The sequence below is a fragment of the Cyrtonyx montezumae genome, unplaced genomic scaffold (genome assembly GCF_038088225.1).
Source record: "Cyrtonyx montezumae isolate F1298 unplaced genomic scaffold, pur_monq_1.0 scaffold_10, whole genome shotgun sequence".
Classification (NCBI taxonomy): domain Eukaryota; kingdom Metazoa; phylum Chordata; class Aves; order Galliformes; family Odontophoridae; genus Cyrtonyx; species Cyrtonyx montezumae.
The window spans coordinates 50,397,048-50,417,879 of record NW_027071826.1 but is presented as its reverse complement, the minus strand read 5'-3'; the positions used below and the strand labels follow the sequence as shown (position 1 = coordinate 50,417,879).

Genomic DNA, 20,832 nt, shown 5'->3' with positions numbered 1-20,832 from the left:
ATTATGCTATCTAGAAAAAAGCAGAAAAAAGCAGAGAGCAAAGCCAACCTGCTTTCCCATTTTAGTGGGGCAGCATGCAGTTCCCAGTAGAAGCAGGGCCTGATCTCCAGCCCAGCTTCCAGATTGCTGCCTGTAAATGCTCAGTGATGCCCCTTCTCCGCTGAGGTCTGGTAATGGGTTTATCCACTGCCCCCAAAACAACAGAGCAACTTTTATGGTCCTGTGGGCCCAGGCACTTTTTCGAAGCTTCCATACTTGATGAACAGACACAAAATAGAACCAGAGAGCTTGAAGTACAAAGCAAGACAGAACCCAAAGAACACTTTTGAATGCATCCAGGACAGTGCATGTTAAATACTAATATTAATACAAACAAAGCAAAAATTATTACAAAGGAAAAAGCAACTAATTGAAAAACTATTAAATATAATGAATTTATATTATTTACAGAAATTTGTTTCTCAAAACCCCACCATTTCAGAGCAAATGTTTATTTTATCAGAGCAATCTGTGTCAGTCTGGTATATTAATGCATGTAGTAATTAGAAATTCAGAGTGCAGCCAAAATGATTTGTCCCTAGAATGATCAGCAACCTAATGTCTGCCAAAATATTATTTTTCTTTACACACGCACTCCGAATACCATAAACCTTAAAACAAAGATAGGAATTACTTCCTGAAGTACAAATGATGTAAGAGCAAATAAAAGAACACAGTGACATGCAAATTTCCTTGTAAAGTCTCATTTCAGAAGAACATCAGAAATTCCAGTCATTTCAGATGAGCCTGGACACCACCACCTGGTGAGATGAGATCAGAGCTTCCATTCTTTTTATGCTAAAACAGCCCATGAAGCAAAAGAAAAAGGCTAAGGGAAATATTTACATGAGTGATACATGTACTTGGATCAAGCATTAAATACAGAATGTCTTCTGATTTTAAGCAACATGATCTTCCAGGCAAAAAAATAAAAAATAAAACCAAAACAAAACAAAACCAAAAACAACACAAGTCATCTACGAAGACGTAATACCTTTCAAAATATAAATCTTGATGCAGAATTCAGAGCATTTCAGAACTCATTGTTTTGACTGGAATGTGTGGAATGAGTGAGCAAGAAGTGAATTAAGGCCAATTATAATAACTAATTGCCATAATGTTGTGGAAAAAGACCACAGCCCTTACTTGAGGTTGGAATACACAGAAAATAAATGTTCACTGTTATTTTATTGCTGCAGCAGTCTAGAAGAAACCAAGAGGAACAGAAATTACTCTTGTTGACGGAGTTAACGAAAGGTTCTCATTTGAGTCTAAGCAATTCTAAGATTTGTCTGTACATTACACTCAAACACAGTATGCCTAAAAATGGCATGATCTTTGTCATTATAAAGCATTAGCATAATTTGAATATATGAAGGATTCTGCCATGTTTGTTTTCATTAACAGATACGTAGGGCTAGTAGCAACAGATGAGTTCAAAAAAGATGTGAACCAGTATGAAGAGTAGGAAGGAGAGTGAGGGTGTGCAGTTCCTGAACCTGACAGATAAAGCAAACAAACTCTGCAGATCCAGCACTATAATGCCATCTGTAACAAATAGCTTTCCTTCTCTTAGCACACACTGACAATATAAAGAAGCAGCATCACCTGCTGCAAAACCCATGATTTTTGGAAAGCACCTGGTTCAATTGCAGCATAAGATTAAAGTAGTTGCTTTTCCACCAACCACCACGGTCACTTTCAGCTGCTTGAAGGGACACTGTGTGGCTACTTTGTGGTGCACACGTGGTTTCTGTCAACATGTGCCTGCCAGAGGCTGGAGCTTTGGCAGAGAGCACAGTGAAAGGGCAGCAGGAAGAATCAGCCCTCCCTTCACTGAGAGGGATGGCCAGAGGATGGGGTCTCCCCAGGATACGTGAGTCCTGAATTCGCCTTGATAAATTCACACAGAACTTAATTCACCAGGTAACTCCAGCAGCATTACTGAGATCAAATTAATGAACATTTACAATTTCCACTGCGTGAGTATTTTGACTCAGAAGGAAGGAACAAGCTCTCGCACTGCTCATTCTGTCTGCTTTATTTCTTATCCATGCAATATATCCTGTGTTATCCACTACCATTAGAGGACATGGTCTGTTTACTACGAAGTATATCCTTTAAAGACAGGATTTGGTAGTGATTTGATTTTTGGGGCCTTCTGTACCACCACAAAAACAAACAAACAAACAAAAAAAACCAACCCAAAACAGTTACGACAAATTAAATGCTAACAATATTCCAAGTTATTGTTCTAATACTTTAGCAGGAGTAAGTGAAACAGTTTGTGAGGACAACATAAATGTGGTGCCTCCCAAGGCTTCAATACAAAACAAATCATCACCTTTTGCAGACTCAAAAACCTCTTCTGAAGTTTCTCTGCTACGCCTCTGCCTAAAATTACCAAGATGGGGAAAAAAAAAAAAAGCCTGCCTCAAGACTGTAATTTGTACAGAGAGTAGACCTACCCTGATCCAAATTGCTTTGCCCATCCCAGTTAAGGAAGCGCCAAGTGCAATGACACTTGCTGCACTAGGGTTTCATTATGCAAATCATCTCTTGCTGGGATAGTGAACTTTCTACTGTGCTTGGTGGCTTTTTCTTTGGCAAATAGAATAGTTCATTGGGTCTAACATTTTTTGTTCTTCTGCAATGTTGTCTGTAGCAACACTTCAAAAAAATTAACAAATAATTCCTGTTGTTCAAACAACTCTCGTGAGGCTCAGTTTGAAATGACTTCACAGCAACAACAACAAAAATCATAATCTTTCCATTAAGTAATTGGGACTATTCTTTCAGTGTTTTTTCTTCTGAAATACAAAGGAAGAGATGCTAGCTTAAGAACTGTAGCGTGAGCAAAAAAAAAAAGCAGGGGAGGAACACTTAGAAAAGCTGTTCTAGAGAATGCGCTGTTTAAGAAGAACTACAACACCAGTTTTAAAAATAATAGAAGAAAATTAAAAAAAAATAAAAACACAGCAAAGCAAAGGAAAGCAAGCAATATATCAAATAAATTAGAAGAATCCATTGTTATCAGATAGTAAGTCAGTGTTAGATGCAGCTTCAAGTGGTCTTGAAGATACAGGGAGCTGGCAAACAGCAGTCCAGAGTCAGCAGCTAAAATGAAACTTTACTCACAGTTATTATCTGTTTGGTTTTTTTTTTTATATATACATGATCTAAGATCCCAAATGCACATAACGTAGCTTGATATTTGTTAATATATAAAATAAAAACATATGGAAAGATACCAGAATCCAAAGGGAAGAGCACAATTGCCGTTCATGTATGCAAGCAACCCCCATGCTCACCAACACCAATTTAGAGGCACCAGGAAGGATAAACCCCAACACCAGGCACTGGTCTCGAGTGGATAGGATAATTAGTTTAAAATCTCAGGGTCAAGGACCTTCCAAAAGGAACACACACTTAATTATAACACCACAGCAAAACTCTCCGGCCTCTGGGTCAGGCCACTACAAAAATAACTCAACAGCATCCATCAGAAGAACTTGTAAAAACAAGCATAAAGACACCATCAAGTTACTGTTCAAGAAATATTTTTAAAAGGAAGAGATGAAACAAGGAGTCTTATAAAGAACTACATTTATTTTTCTTTACAGCAAATACCATAAATAGAGCTGAAACAATTTTCACTGTGTGCAAAATACAGAATTTCCGTGTGAAATTTTAAATACAGCATTGAAAACTATTGAATAAAAATATTCTATTAAGATTATAATGTAAAGCGAAGAAAGAAGATTGAGGAAGAGAAGGACAGAATCCTCACTGGCCAGGAAGAGCTAGGAAGACTCTGTAACAGAGGGTAAAAATAGCACAGCAATGGAATGTGGTTTGAAATGGCAGACCTTTATGTCAAAACCTTCATCTCAAATCATGCTGAGCTTAGCAATTGAACACCACAGTCCTGCAATAGGAAGGTGCATCCTAGCCATTTTTCAGATGTGACGCTTAGAATATAGAGAGGTTTTGTATGGGCCCAGCAAGGGAACTTCAAAAGCCATCAAGACAAATTAGTATGCACACAAATCAGTACTATTGTTTAATCATGCAAACATACAGGTCAGCAAGATAAGGACCCTGCAGTTCTTCTTCATTCCTGACTGAGTGTGTGAAATGGGACAAGTGGCACAGCATGTGCCCCTCCCCTCCCCCCCCAAAGTTGCTGCTTAGATCAATTCCCAGTTGCCATTCCCTTTGAAGGGCATCCTCGGCAAGTACAGCTATGTCCTGACCACATCAACCAAAAGCATAGGGCACTTGGCTGGTCAGGCTGAGCCCTTGCTTCTTCTCTGGATTCATTTTCCCCTTTTAGATTATCATGGGATTACACAGACCAATTTATGAGAAAAAATATATACAAAGTAATTGCACTAATTTGTCATGGAGAGTATTGGCGACTTCTCATGCTGCAAAACAAATCCATTAATCAGAGGGCAAACGAGGCCTCGTTAGAGCTGATATTAGTTAACAAAACAACTCAAAAACGATTTTTCTTGTAAAATAATTTTCTACCATGAAAGCAAAGAAGCACTTAGAAAGAGCAACACTGCTCAAATGTTGCTTGCTCATTGAATATCTGATCTCAATGAAAATCTGCTTGTTGAACATTTGAGCACAATAGAAATAGGCATTCATGCTATTCAGGAGAATCACCTGGCTTTTACTGTGACCTTATTTTAAAATATCCTTGAAAGAAATAAGAAATAGTTCTTCCAAGAATCAACTTATTCACTTGCCTAACTTACCTGAAAGATGTAAGAAAAGTAAGCGTACATGCACAGACACAGAAGGAAAAATATTCTCTACAGAGAGAGCAGACGTAACCTTTTACAGAACTAAACTCAGCAACAGGTTAAATGATCATGCCAAAGCTCATATCCATTAATATACCAGACACACACAGTTTGCTCCAAAATGGTATTAAAAATAAAAAACCACAAAAATCAATGCAGTGAAATGCTGTCAAACGACAGTGTTAGTCACACAATTTTGGAACTGGCAAGCAGAAAAATCACCTGACAGCATAAAGACTTCAGCCAGTGAGTGGGTGCAACACCGGAATGATGAATTGGACTAAAAGTAACGAGGGAGATCGACAAAGACAGCAAAGAAAAAAACAAAACACAGAACTTAGCTTGATTATACAGAAAAGCATCAGAAAGTTTAAAAGGAATTGCCCAAAATAAAACTGCTTTTGTTTTTTTTTCCACTAAATCACAAACAGGGACAAATAGGTAATAATCATATTGACAGAACATTAAGATAAAGAGTAAAAAAAAAAAAAAAAAAGACAACTAGCCATTAGATTATCAGATTGATACCAATACACAACCTTCCCAACAATCTCTAAAATCCCCGAGGTATATGTTGTATAATTAGGATCCTTCAGGAAAATGTTTTTTTATTTTGTACGTTTCCCCATACCCTCTCTAAAGTCTGTTGTGAGAATTTAGTGATTTTTCTCCTTATTGTATAAACCTATATAACATAATTATCATCTTTTTTGTTAAAAAGAAAATGCTTTCCCCTAGTTAAGATTCACTTCATTTAAATTCATCAGTTAACACAGATTTCCAAGTTTCTTACTGTGTCACCATTTTCTGTAAGTTTATCATTTCACTCACTCTGCTGAAAAGCAAAGCATTTCTTGTAGTGAACAGCAAAAGAAAACATCAGGAAAAATATATTTGCAAGACTATGCTAATGACAAACTGAAATGAAATTGAGGATGAGTCTAACTTTAAAATTTTACCATTTAACAGTTTGCCGTGTTGCAGGAGTACCGTGGTAAATCATACCGCAGATTTTTTCCATTTACAGTGAAGCAACTACTTGCACTAGAAAATAATTTAAAAGTGTAGGCTGTTCCAAAGTAGATTTTTTAAATGCTATGAAAGAGATAGATATATTTCTTAATATATATTCAGATGCTTACCACAGTTGTTATAATGGTCACTGTGTCCAATCAATATTCTAGCAAAGTTTGGCTAAACACATATTTGAACATGAATGGCAGTGTACTTCAAACAAATGCTAGCTTATACCTAGACAATTTTTCAAGCATTTTTTTCAGGTTCTGTGCATACTCTTCACACATTTTCCCCCAGAATATACAAGCATTATAAAATGGGAAAAGCTTTATCCTCGTAGTTGAAAAATTACAACAAAATACCTAGTGGAATAATCCATTCTGTCATTTATTTTAAACAGAACACATCTTTGCTTTTAATATCTAAGAGGTAAGACAACTTTAAATCGTCTTTGCCCACGTTCACTTAAAATAAAAAATAAAATTACCCAGTCTGTAAAAAGCACACTTATTTGAGACTACTAAAAGACCATCCTCAAACTCTGGAACAAATTGAACATAAAATTATTTCCTATTACTTACGTTATATTACGTTGGCTAGAAAGAAATGTTACAGATACTTTTCATTTTAGGCTATGCATATTGTCACATTAATATGCTGACCTATTTCTTGATTAACATCTAAATTTAAATATTTAAGTATTTTACAGGCAGGGCGCATGCTAACCTCACTGGCTACCTAGGCTGAGAAATCAATCAGAATTTGGGATGTTCTCACTGTCTCCTTGCTGTTTAATAGCCCTACTTAACCTGCTCCTGACAGCTTTTGATGAAGGTAGACCTTGATGGGAGACACCAGAAAGATTTATTTAACAGTTGCTCCAGAAAACAGAATTTTGTCTGTTTGCTATCAGCTTTACATATTGAAAATAAACTATACCTAAGAAGCAATATCCTTAGAATAAGTTTATAGTTTTTTGTTGTTTGTTCTAAACTTGTATTCTTAAAAAATTCTAAACATAATAGGACCAGTTGTGAGTTCAGGAACATACAAATGTTCCACAACTCAGTATTCCTTGAAACAGCCCCCTAACAAAGAAGCCCTGAATTGAGGATTAATTCACATCTAATAACACTACTAGTTCCTTTGATGTGCAGTTTCAATCAGACCTTCACTCAGCTAAGCTTTGCTCTTCAGATTTATTTCAACACGTTAAATAAATTAGTATTACAGATTATATTCACTATCAACAAAGAGCATGAAATGTAAAAGGCATGACTAGGAGTAATATGAATTTGACACATTATTATTTTTTTCTTAACATTCATGCAAGTTATAAACCTCATAACCCATAGAAAAGATGAAAGCAAGAAAAAAAAAAAGGGATGCGCCATATTCAGGTTTCAAAACCCAGTTATTTGTCATAAATATTCACCAAACATCTGAAAGAACAAAAACTCTTTCTTTGTCCAACAACAGAAAAGTGAAGGGGAAGAAGGCTTTTAAAATGTACCTGTCCCCAACGGTCTGATCCCAAACAGGACAAAACAGAAAAAAAAATTACAAAATATCCTTCATTCATCACTGTGTTCTGGAAATGCGCCTGGACATCATCCTTCATAATTTAACATACAGTACATTTTATACTGAAAATTTCGATTGCACCTAGTTTATATCAGAAGGAATATATCCTTAAGTCGCACGTTAAATTGCAAGTAAAAAGAAAATGCCTCAGGAAAATAGCAAGGCTGCTCATTTTGAAAATCTGAAAGGCACAACTGTGAGCAAGACACACAGGAAAATTTAAACCCTATAGAATTTCTTTGCCCATTCAAGCACATTTTCGAGGGATAGCTCTGCTTCCCGGTACATATGAGTAAGTACCTCTAGAAGAGCACAGAGGAACGGCACACCAAGGCTCAAGAGTTCGTACAAGTAGGTATAGTTATATGCATTGTCCCTGAAATGAAGATTGGTAGCGTGCAGAAAACCATGCATCCAGTTAGACAGGCGTCTGGGAATGTCAAGCAGATCCCTTGTCACCCGAAGGGGCCAGCTTAGAGTGTGCCTAAAGAAGGAAGTCAGGATACCTGGGGACCTGTCCTCTGGACTGCTAGCAGTAGTTAAAGTGCTCTCTGTGGTAGTCTCTGTAGGTCTGAGTTCTTCTCTCTTCCACGCTTCTGTTGCCTCCTTATAAAAAGCATTAAAAGTGTATTAAATATAATTCTAAAAAATGTAAAGTCCTGTTTTTGTTATTGTTTTCAAGTTCTTATATATACATTCACTTCAAACTGTTCTTAAGTTCAGATTTATAGATTAAGAACTCATTTCCACTGAAAACAAGACTACGCATAATGTATTGTGCTCTAGATAAAGCTTCCTGCTTTAGCAATATAACCAATACATACCTTGCACTGGACCTGTAACGTTGCTCTTCTCTTTCTGTGTTTATTACTGATTTTGCAGTGTGTAAAATGAGGTTTACAGTAAAATTTACCTAGGAGAGAAAAAGTAAATTACACAATCTTTTGTCTTTACTTCAACCCACTATTTTGTGTATAAAATATCAAGATGACAAATGGTTTGGCAGCAAAAGAAACGGGGAACTATCTGCTGGTTCTGCATTGCCTACAGCTTAACAGAATCACAGAATCATTTGAGTTGGAAGCAACCCTTGAAGGTCATCTAGTCAACTCCCCTGCAATGAAAAGGGAGATGTACAGCTTGATCAGGTTGCTCACAGCCCCACCCAGCCTGACCTTGAATATCTCCAGGGACAGAACATGCACCACCTCTCTGGGCAACCTGTTCCAGTGTTTCATCACCCTTATCATAAAAAACTTCTTCCTTAACATTCGCTCTAAATCTTCCACCACTTTGTTTAAAATTATTTCCCCTCGTTCTGTCACAACAGACCTTTACAAAGACTCTGTCCCCTTCCTTCTTACAGCCTCCCTTTAGATAGCGAAAGGCTGTCAGGTCTCCCTGGAGCCTTCTCTTATCCAGGCTGAACAGACCCAGTTCTCCTACAAGGACAGGCTGAGAAAGGTATTCCATCCCTTGGATAATTTTTGTGGCCCTCCTCAGGAGTTGCTCCAACAGGTCTTGTACCATCTCTCCTGTACGGAGGACTCCACATCTAGATGCAGTACTCCAGATGAGGCCTCACCAGTGCAGAGAAGAGGGGCAGGATCATCTCCTTCACTCTGCTGGTCACGCTTCCTTTGATGCAGCCCAGGATACAGTTGGCTTTCTGGGCAGCAAGGGCACATTGGTGGCTCATATCCAGCTTGCCATCCACCAGCAACCCCCAAGTCCTTTACACTGGAGTTGTCCTTATATCCTCCAGCTTGTACTGATAGCAGGGGGTTGCCTCGGCCCACGTGCTTTGATTGGGTTTCTTTTACAGCATACAGATTTGCATGTTCATTAAATAAGGTAAAGCCTTAAATTAATCTAACACAAGGCTCTAAGATTATTAAATAGCAGAAAAAAACAAGATTCTACAGATTCCAAGTCATGAAGAAATGCAATACATCAAGCAGCAAAAAGTCAAATAATCAGTTAAAAATCTTTGCAGAGGACTCTAGATTGCAGAAGAGCCATCTTTGGCTCTGTCTTTAATCCTTTTGTAAGAGGAGATCAGGTCAGTACTCACATATACTCAAATCATAGCAAGGTAATTTTGATATACTCTAATAACTTCCATCTGAACAGAAAAAAGCAAGCAAACAAAACAACATGCAATCCCCAGCCCCCAAGCCTCAGGCTGTAGGTGGCATCAACAGCCTGAGATCTGAACCTCCCATTCTGCAACTGACTGCAATAAAGGGCGCTGCTTCTTGGCCAGTACTACTGCTTTCACCTCATGAGCTATTACATCTTGAAAGAACCAATATCCCCCATATAAATTTACCACTGCTCTGACTTGTCTTGCTTTATTTAAAGGCTAGTTATCAGTGGCTGATAGGGATAACTCTGTACTGTTGACAGTCAGAGATAAAGCGCCTTTCCATTCCCACCCCAATTTTGACCTGTGACTGGACAAACTGTAACTTTGTCACCTGATTTATTTTGCAGTGATTTCTTCATTAAAAGTTCAGATTTGTCTGAATTGGCTTCTTTTGAAAAAAGTGGAAGGACTCAAAGGTCAGCATGGACACAAACAACATACTTGGCAGGGCTCCTCCTGGCTGAGCTACTCCACTAGGTCTTTTAATCTGGTTCCATTAAAAGCATCAATATTCGGGCATTTTAAAATATTCTCAAATAGCTTCTGTATTACCTTCTTCAACATCAAAGGCGTAAATTCCTAAACGGAGAGTTGTAGAACATATTTCGCACTTGAAGCACTCCCTGTGGAAGAAGTGGCCTTCTGCACTCAGCCGCTCCATAACATATACCCGTTTTTTGCAGAAATAACAAATATCGCTCCCCCCGATAGACTGAGGGAATTCTTTTCGCAGAGATCCCTGTTAAAAGATAAAAATAGAAGCACGTATGAAGCCTTTACAAGACACCTAGATATAAATTCTTATTCAAGTAAGCAGTTGCTTTAACTACTTGAAGTTTTACACGACCCCTTCTCCAAACACAATTAAAAAATGCATCAGTCAGCTTTTTTATTATTCATAGGCTGCAAGTCTGTGGGTTTACAGAACAACTCATAAATCAGACATCATAATACTGAAGAGAATGAGCTGCAGTTGGACTTGCACCCAGCTTTCCCCCTTCAGTTCACGGGCACGTTTGCTCAAGTACAGGGGCAGCACCAGGCCCACACACCCAGTGCCATGCTGATTCAGGCACTTGCAATCATAGTTGCAGATGACAATGTTTCTCAGATGATGGTGAAGGCAGACCTTGCCAGCCTTGAACAACAGGCATGTGTTTGGAGCTAAGCAAACCCTGAAGACTAAGTTTGTCTCAGTAGTACTGAGGTCACACTCAGCTTATAACAGCTCCTTACCCCTAAGGAAAACGTAGACTTGTGCTTTAAGTTGAAGGAAGAAAAGCCAATAGTTGTTGATACTGGTGTCTGAACCACCACGTCCATCACCTACAAATGCACCTCCCCTCTCAGCCACATTTCTGCCTGAGCAAACAGCCAGAGCTGGGGCTTGGTTTGTTTAAAAATCAGCTTCATTTCTACCATGGACACATAGCATTCCTTAAATTCATTGGATTTTAAAATATGACTCATATAAACAACATGGATATTATGGAACTTTTTGTTGAATTTGGCCAGATAGCTACATTTTTTTTCTAATTGTCACAATCCCTGTGTTCTATAGATCTACATACAAAAGGTGCAGAAAAATAAATTATACATAGAATAGAGAGCCTCCATTTATTGGCATGAAGAGGTTTCTTTGCTTTACTGCGCTGTTCTTTGTTATATACAAACAATATACACGGTCAATACACACGAGCATACGTCCCTGCTCTTCTACAGCTGCCGCCACCTCCCCACCCTCTCCTCACCACATAAGGGTGCCACTCTTGAGACAGAGGAGCTGCAGGCCTGGCAGAGCCCCACTCATGTTCAGACATCAGCATGCAGTCCACACAACTCATCTTTAACTTGCCAGCAAAAGAAGGCCTCAGAAAACTTTTTCAGTGTTAAGTTTAAATAACAATTGTCACTGTCATGAGTCACACTCTTGTGCTTAGTAGCTGATAATCCTAAATAAAATCTGCTGTTAGTAATCTATTGTGCTGTGCTGGATCATGTTGGAGATTGGACCACGTGAAACCCTACAGATGTATAATCATGCAAATGGAAAAATACAGAAATACATTTTTAAAAATACAGTGTTAACAGAACAGGTCAGATAGTTACAGTAAAGCAGAAGCGATTAGAGTTTAATGGTGGCTAATAAGTAAGCATCAACACCGCAATGCCCCAGACTTAGCTTCCCGATACCTGACATCTTTGAGCACTGGGAACAGGATGTAGAGAACAGGGAGTAAGGCAAGAACCTGTGGCTCTGTCCAAAGACTGCTTCTGAATTCAAACAGGATTGTGTCAGAGTTTAAAAATAGCTTTCTTCAAAACGAAGCACGGTGATTCAGCATTTGCACGTTAAAAATAATTGCATAAACATGTACTGTACCAATTTCTCTTTAGACGCCACCTTGATTAATAACCATCTTCTATTACTAATTGTACCAATAATTACATTTAATAAAAGCCTCCTGAAGTTCTATTTCATGCAGACAAGTAATAAAACGTATAAGTAGAAGACATTATGAGAAATGCTTCCAGCATACCCACAATATCAGCATATTCTGCCAACATGCACTCGATTCCTCAGTTAAGCATCAGGCTACCATCTTTCATAATGCTTAAGGTGTTCCACAATTACGGTCTTAAATCAGGAGGACACTCTGGAAAACACTGCTTTTAAGTAAAGTTGTAGTTTCCTTGTGAGTTCAGTCTTACCAGGTCAGAGGGGGGAATTTGTGGCTTGGGTCTGTGATCGTTCACATACAGATTAACAAGAACTTCAGCCATAGCTCCAATTGCACGTGAGACCTTTCCTACTGTCATCTAACCAGAAAAGCGGAAAAGATGAAGAATTGAAGGAAGAGCTTCAGTTACTTGAGAATTTAATGAGAAAAAGATGAGAACAACTTGAAAACATGCAAATGAATGAAAGCAATGATAAAGACAGGCTCTGAGAAAAAGCAGAGGCAAAGTCCAGCAGAGCATAAGCACATTCATGCAAGAATGGCACAGTTGAGCTGGTGGCCACTGGGGGCTCCCAGGCAGACCACAAACTTCTCTCCCTGCAGATGATGGAGAAATAGCTGCTTGAACAAATGCTGCTCCTACTACAGCACAAGGCCTCCTGTTTGCTCTGCAAAAGACACAGGACAGTTAGCCAGGAGCTACTGTCCAGCGACTGCAGAAGAATTGTTGTGGTAAATTAAATACAAACAAACAAACAAAAATCACCACCACTTTGACTTTTTAGAACTTTGGTGTTACAATTCAGAAATGGAGATGGTGACTAAACTTCACATTAACATGACCTCAAAACTGGCATTACAGGAAACATTCTACGAAAACCTCCTAGAAGTCCTGCACAGGATCCTCTCTGAGCATCAACAATGTGTTTCTTTCTCCCTCTCTCCAGCGACTTTTAAATGTGGCAGATGGGTAGGTAGGTACTTTGGTTTTCTGTATACAAGGAAGAGACAGAAGACTTCATAGATTTACATGAAGATTTGCTACACAAATTCACGTTACCCAGTGGTGATTTGGATATTACCGTAACCTTTATGGAAACCCAAAGGCTGCAAGAGCCATTCTGATTTGACCAGGGATCCAATGCTCTGCTTCTGAAGCCAGGATATTTTTCTACCTAGAGGATCACTGATCTTGCACTTTAAACTCCACTTGCTTTCCACTGAGTACAGATTTTAGCTCTCACACTTCTCAGTGAACTTAGTTTTCTACTGACATCATGCCACATCTTGCAAAAGGAAAGGCTTTTAAAAAATGTCAGAAAGTTACTATGAAGAAAACACAATCAGTTTAAAATTCTATCAAACTTAAAAGCAACTCTAATGCATTGTGGGTGTCTTTTCAAAGAGCATGATGAACAAAAACTATTCTTGCTAAAAAAAACACAACAACCAAGAGCAAGAACTTGAGAACACATCCAGTTCCTTACAGCCCACATTATCTTGTGAGAGTTATACCATAAATATATTTGTCTTAATATATAGGCAGGCATAAAATATGTATGTGAAGACAACAAAGATCATTCAAAGGATCATTCTATACCATTCTATATTAAACTTGTTTAGTATAAAAAATACAACAATAATATTTAATATCTGCTTGATTTGTTAGGTAATAACAGCAAACTGTTAACTTTATACTCGAATGCTGTCCTAAGTGGTACGTGAAATTAGAAACCAAGTGACACTACTTGCTTAGTTTTCTATAGGAAAACTAAGTTAGTTTGTATTATTTACGATCACAGAAGATGAAATTTTCCTTCTTTAAGGATTCCTATCTGAATATGTTGAACTTAACAGGCCACATACAACTTACTACCCATGAGTCCCCAGTTAAAAGAAAGCTTTTTATGTCTATTGAAGCACACAGTTTACCTTGAAATAGCGAAACACTGGAGCAACCAGTTAAGCAATAAGGCTATGCTTAAAGTGCAAGTACTTGAATTTCTGGAAGAGTATCCCTGAGCCTGAACTACACCTTGCAATTCATCAGGTGGGTTTATTTCTACTCTCCACCCATTGGAGCAATTTGCGCCAACATTAAGGGAGTCAAAACAAGGAAACTACATATTTTAATAACATTTTTACAGCATGTATAAACAAAACATTTCTGTAATTTAGGTGAAGTTCACATTCCATGTAAAAGCAAATGAGATTTCCATCCAACCTAGCAACCAAAGGATTGCTGACAACTCTTGACTCCTAATCAACATCCACCAACACAAAATTCTTGCTGCTGACCAGGAAGGACAGAAAGCAAATGGACTTGAAGCCCTGCAAGCACCTGCCATGAGCAGAAACCCACTGTGAAGGGAAAGTCAGGGAGAGCAAGAGCAGTGCTGCTCTGTAAGGCTCATTAGTGACAACAACACAACCACAAAGCCACCCTTTGTCTTCTCTAAACCTCATTCATTTTAGGAACAGGAATTGGATGCCACTGTCTCCCCTTCATAACGCAAATGTAAAACTCTCACTGCAGAAGAAAGGTTATGTCCCGAAATCTACACACCAGAGGCATGCTCCTCTAGAGAAAAGTCAGTTCTTATACAGCTTAGTTTTCTTCAACAGCACACTGCTATGTTACCCCAGAAACTCAGATACTAGCAAACATAATATGTTTTGTATTTCACTTGTGCACTTACTACTCCTGAGAACAGTGATGTGCACAAGCCCCCCCCCCCCCCGCATACCATTTTGTAGTGCTGAGGCCACAATCGATATAACAAAAGGCTACCACTCAGAACTCAGACATGTTTATACTAGTACAGCTTTAAATACTTTGTTGTCCTGGAAAAGAATCTTTGAGTTATCTTACATGGCTTATTTCAGGAAACTTGAAAATCCTCAAAGTGTTGAGACTTACTAGGAGTGCTGACCTCTCAGTGACAAGTTATCAAAGCCTTTTAGCAGGTTGCTCAGGGTGGTTGTCAGTGCAGGAAGAGAAAAGCACCTCCTGTATTTCCCTGTGCTATCATTTACAACACCACAGCCAACCAACTAGTAAACCCCTTCCATAAAATGAACGCTTTCTGCTTCCAGAAGCATACAGTGTTGCCCTTTTGTTGTTACATATCCTTAATGATTTTCCTGGTCTTATTTCACTCTGAGAGTGATTCCTGTATTTTTTTTTCGATAGCATCTGCTCCATATATTTTACCTCTGAGATAAACAACATTTGAATAATAAGTTACTCTGTGTAGGAAACACCCAAGCCCTGTTTACTGCTCATAATTAGAGATGTCACTGAAGGGAAGCAGTTGATACAAACTCAGCAGGCAGTAAAGCTTACTGATTGCAACGTACTCATAGTTCCTAAGACATGTTGAATGGATACACCCACATAAAGTTCACATCAATACAGTGTTCTGAAGGTCAATCCAAATTTTAACAGCAAACTGGAAAAATCAAAGCCCATTCTGTAAGATAACATTGTTAATATTCAACCTAAGTGAAATACAACAACTGGCTAAACCCAGAACAGAGTTTTGATTATTACTGACACCTTGCACGTACTGTCACCCAGAAATTGATTCTTAATAAATTCTAATGATTGTATACGTTATGGCCAATGTCTTTAATAGAATTTTGAAGAAAATGCATCCATTGACTTCCCTTTCAAGTGCTCCTTTCAGGATTGAGGCTAAATAATATGCTTTTGTAATAAGACAGTAGGCCTGCTCAGACACTATTATCAGTAGATATACCACCCCACAGTTAATACTGTACCAATGACAATTCAGCAGATGTCAAGGATCATCCTGCCTGATAATAAATCACCTTGGTACTCTCTTGAAATTAAAATGACAGTAATGCTAAAAGGATGTGAGGGTGCTGATATTCATAGGTTGTATCTTATTAAGTTCCAATCAGTAATCAATCAATAATAATTGAATATTTTCTGTTCTTCTGCTGGGATCAGGATGTTACACAAGGACATGCAGAGCTCTTTCTGTTGGTTTATCTATCCTGTGGCCCTCTTTCATACTGAAGTTGAGACCTTCCTCATGATAACTCTTAGAATTTGTGTTGTGGTCTCTGTCTTGAGTCCTATAAACCCACTCTCAAAAACAGCTAATTACCAATACATACAGTTAAAAAGGTCCGAACACATTTTATAAAGCTATCATACACCCTCTACTTCTAAGTGCAGTTGTCCAACTGAAATATTATCATTTTTTTATGTAGAGATAATGCTGCACATTTAGACACCATTTTATTGCACATAATACAACTGAAGTTTTGAAAAGTATACAAACTTAAAATGGAGAATTATCACAGAACTGAATTTTAACTTCACAGTACGTGAATAGGATGGAAAAGAAAATCCAAGCATATCCATAAGTACTGTCATGAGCATATCACTAACACACTGTCTTGGGCATAAGTACAAAGGGACATTAAGTCCATATCGTCCTCAGAGCAGAATTCACATTACTCACATAAAGCTAATGTATGCTGGTACAACCTGCTCTGGAAAGGAGTCTGTGCTGCAGAAAGCAGGCTTCCCCTGGCACTCTGCTCTCTACCATCAAGGATCCCTTAGCCTCACACCTAAGCCTGACCCAAATCTCCCTTTCTAGTGCGACTCCTTGTCAGGTCTACAGCAGGCAGAGGCACCTTCCTCTTACCTGCCAGCAGCCTTGACCAACACCATGGCTGAATGGCCCTCTTCCACTCTTGTTGGTAACCCACTTGTGCTCAATGGCAACCCCAGAAAAACCTAATGTTTTATTTATTTATTTATTTTTTAATTACTACCTTCCCCACTGAAATATCTACAGTATTTGGGTTTATTTGAATCTGCTTCACAGGGGAGGAAAGAGGATGTAAGCCTGTTCATTATCAGGCTATTTAAAGTTCTCAGATATGCTGTGCCAAATGCAGTTTAATTTAGCAGTACGCAACACATAACAGTGTACAAAAGGACCTGAGCCTATACAGCTCCACAGAGCAGCATGTTAGGCATCAGGATGTTCTGGCATGGAGATCTGCTGAAGAACACATGCAGTCCTATCTAACCAAGCAAAAATTTACCAAATGAGATCAAAGTGTATTTACTGTGCTCATGACAGAACAAGCTTTTCTAGTCTCAGTTGAGCTTCATCCTGCCATTACCTCTGGAGGGAGGATTCTCACTTACTTGATTTCAGTTAGTGTGGGTTTACTGTAACAACAAACTACTGGTATGCCATGTAAATACAGCAGTAAACTAATAAAAGGTTAGAAATACATTTTAAATAAAATGGTGTTGAATTAAAACATCCAAAACCAATCACTGATGCTAAATGCTTTTTTTTTTTTTTTACAGAAAATATTTTAAATCACTTAAAAAAAATCCTCTTGCTGATGAAGTTTCCACGTGATTAAAAGCCTACTTCTCACACGGTAAAGGCTAGGTCAGACTGTTTTTTTTGCTCTCTTTACATCAAGACAGTACTGCTCCAATGTCTATGACCAAGAGGTCCTGATATTTTGTAAGCCAGTACTTAGCTTAAAACCCACCACATGCTTTATGTTCTAGGTCACAGAAAGCAAGGAGTGAATCTAGGCAAAGCAATGATTTTGAAGCTGAAGAGGATTAGAGGATTACAGCAGTTAGGCACCTGCTGGGCTTGCAGTGTCCTTGGCAGGCTGTGTAGCCTGTATTTTCTAGGGGAATAAGAGGGGAATGGAGCTTTCTCAATGCACCTCCAACTAATCCAAGGAATGTACCTTTGCAAACTACACCTTGGTTTAATATCTACCTGCTTGGTTACTTCTCCATCTGCGAGCCTGATTTCAAACAGCATCAACAATATAGTGGGAAAACAAACAAACACAAACAAAATGAATAGCCCCCAAATAAAAAATATCTAGACCAATTCCACTAAATGGTCCTGGTGAACATCCATCAGACAATGTCTGCACTGGGTCAAGGCAGTCACTCTCAGTGCTTCCAGAAATATCATGTTTCTACCCTTAGTTCCACATGAAGGCAATACAACTATGTAATATTCTTGTGCAGTACTGCAGTGTTGCAGTGTTCCCAGACTGCCACTACAGGGTGAAGAAAAGGGAACCTGGACCTTTTACTGGCCCTGAAAAGCTGAAAAACACCCAACTTTCCTCAATTAAAACACATCTGAGAGTGGAGTTGGAAGCCAATGTCACCTCATCTTCCACAGATAAAAGCACATTTTAAAACTAGCAGTAAGAGCTGAATAACTTATTCACATGTTACCAAATTGCTTTCATTAAGCCTATTCTGGTTTCCCCTGCATGAAGCTTGCTATTACAAATAATTGAGTTCTAGCAATTAATGTGCAGAAGTGAATTTAAAGTACAAATAAGTAAACAAACAGAACAGTGAAGTCTGGTTGTATCAACACACGCTAACACAATCCTAACACACACTCTCTAGTTAAAATAACCATTATCATTTAGACTCTTCCCTTCAGGCCCAACTGATAATCTTATAAAAATAAATACCCACCCAGCACAGCCAACTAATACCCCAACATCCAGATAGACACACAATGTGAAACTATCTCTCCGTTAAGTATTTCTATGGCATTAACTTATAACTGAACAATGAAATTAAACACCAACACCAAAAATTCAGAATTTAAGCCAGAACTTTCTCAATTACTTGTTCTATTCTTGAGAATAATAGCCAAACCATTTGTTGACTTTCCTCTTACAAACATGCAGAAATCACCACGATGAAGAAAACTGAAGTTTAATTCTAGTGAGAAATATGAACTATAGAGTAGATCTACTGTGCAAAGGCAACACCTTTTATCCAACGCATTTCTCAAACAGCCTTACCACAAGTTTGGATTTTACAGGAAAAATCTATTAATAGAGTACCTGTCTAGAAGGAAGAACAGGGGAAGCTGAAACTACAGATGATGGAGAAGAGGCAGCAGCTGAATCGTGAGGTGGAGGGCAAGAGGGAGTTGGGGGCTGAGAATGGGATAAGCCTTTAGTAGGCAGCTTATTCTGTGTAGAGCAGAAACAGAGGAGAGTTATCCAAGAGAGAGTGACATTAGCACAGGTTAAGAGAATAACTTCACAGTCATGCACAAGAAAAAAAGTCAGCTACAATTCTGCACCATTCTCTATTTCTGCATAGTGAGGAGCCATTGAAGTTGTTGTGACAAAACCTTCATCTCAGTATTATTATACTCAGTTTTCTTATACAAAAAATTACAATGGACAATGATGATAATGCATTAAAAAAATGTTACATGACAAATTTCACTGACTGAGAGCTACTGCTCACCACTTCATTAGAAACAGACAGCTACTAGTATATACTTGTAAACGTGATGCATGGTTTATTCTAAGAATTTCTCTTATGCTAAAGTACTCTGGACTGGCTTTATGATTTTGATTGTGTTTTACTTCAGTTAAATTATGCAGTAATGTTTAAACTAAACTTTTTACCAGATTCAATGAAATCTAAATGACTTATCAGATTCACTCAAAATGAAAGAAAGGTTAAAAACAAAATCATGGCTTTTTTTTTCTTTTTTTTCTCCCCCTTCCCACCCCCCCAAGTCTGAGAATTCTAAAATCACTCTTCTAACTCAGCAATTCTGCAGGTACAAAACCTATTATTCACCTTTGGAAACTCCATGTATCCAAACAGTGAGGCAAGATGTGCTGCTTTCTCTTTAATGTTCTTTTTATGGAATTCTCTATTTGCTATGGTCTGAGCTCTTTTCTGCAATAAGAGCCAGGAAATGAAAGCCAAGGAAAGAAAGAGAGAGAGAGAGAGATTTCAGTTAACGTCATAACTATCATCAGAATACAGCAAGCATGCAGAAAGTATTTTAACTGTCTTAATGTAATCTAAAACAAGCATACCAAAAGCAAGCATATCTAGGGAAAATACAGCATACAGAATAATGTATGTGGTTAAGAGACAGAAAGGAAAAGAAATTATTTATCACCTGTTTCATTTTTTCGTCCAGGTGCTGAAGACGCTCAAGCACTCCAGAAAGTACAAATGCAGCAGAACACGCAGATGCAAGATTTTCAGATGTTTCTGACAGACTGCGCTGGATACCTTTTTTTTCTATAGCCTTTGGTCTCCTGGCCATATGATCAGAACCACTTAAAGACTGTTTGGTTTCCCTGACCTCGTGTTCAGTTCTAGCTACCACCTGAAACTGGGAAACACTTGAAGTGAAAAAAAATCTCCTTTCTACACTACCATGCAGCATATTCAGTTTCTAAAGATGCTTCTGAATGCACAGCACAGTCATGCATGGAACTAGAAATGAAACACTCTGGATCTCACAGCACTTTCTACATACTGTTCATTGCACAGCTACTGCTTGCGTCCATATGCAGGAATACATCAGTGCTAATAATGAAAACATTGACATTTTCCTCTAAGTTTATCCCAATTTTTAATGAATAACCCCACACAGCATCAGTGGAGAAGAACATGACAACGTGTCTCCTTCTAGTTTTGTTTCTGTTTTAGTCAAGTTCTTTCTTAGCATCACATCTGCCCAAAACTAGTGAATCAACTTGTAAAAATATCAGCACTAGCCCTTGGCATAATGCGAGATTTAATGTGACATGACACATGATGTAATGTTTTATAGATTTGTAATGTTTTATAGCACTTTCTGAGGAGCTCAGAATGGGTCCTTGATTTTTAAATTTCATATAGAAGAGCTTTTGATGTAACTGAACTCAATCAGTTCAGCTT

At 38.2% G+C, this 20,832-nt stretch overlaps 1 protein-coding gene across 1 annotated transcript in view; it reads right to left on the bottom strand.

Moving 5' to 3' along the window:
- MICAL2 (microtubule associated monooxygenase, calponin and LIM domain containing 2) overlaps positions 1-20,832 on the bottom strand; it is a 129,875-nt gene that overhangs the window by 38,441 nt on the left and 70,602 nt on the right. Inside the window, exons 19-26 of the mRNA XM_065755340.1 lie at positions 20,063-20,281; positions 19,732-19,833; positions 18,975-19,106; positions 12,319-12,426; positions 11,800-11,880; positions 10,159-10,345; positions 8,282-8,370; positions 7,964-8,063 (exon numbers count right to left, since the gene is read on the bottom strand). Of these exons, the coding sequence (XP_065611412.1) occupies positions 7,964-8,063; positions 8,282-8,370; positions 10,159-10,345; positions 11,800-11,880; positions 12,319-12,426; positions 18,975-19,106; positions 19,732-19,833; positions 20,063-20,281 (1,018 nt within the window). The remainder of the gene's footprint in view (positions 1-7,963; positions 8,064-8,281; positions 8,371-10,158; positions 10,346-11,799; positions 11,881-12,318; positions 12,427-18,974; positions 19,107-19,731; positions 19,834-20,062; positions 20,282-20,832) is intronic.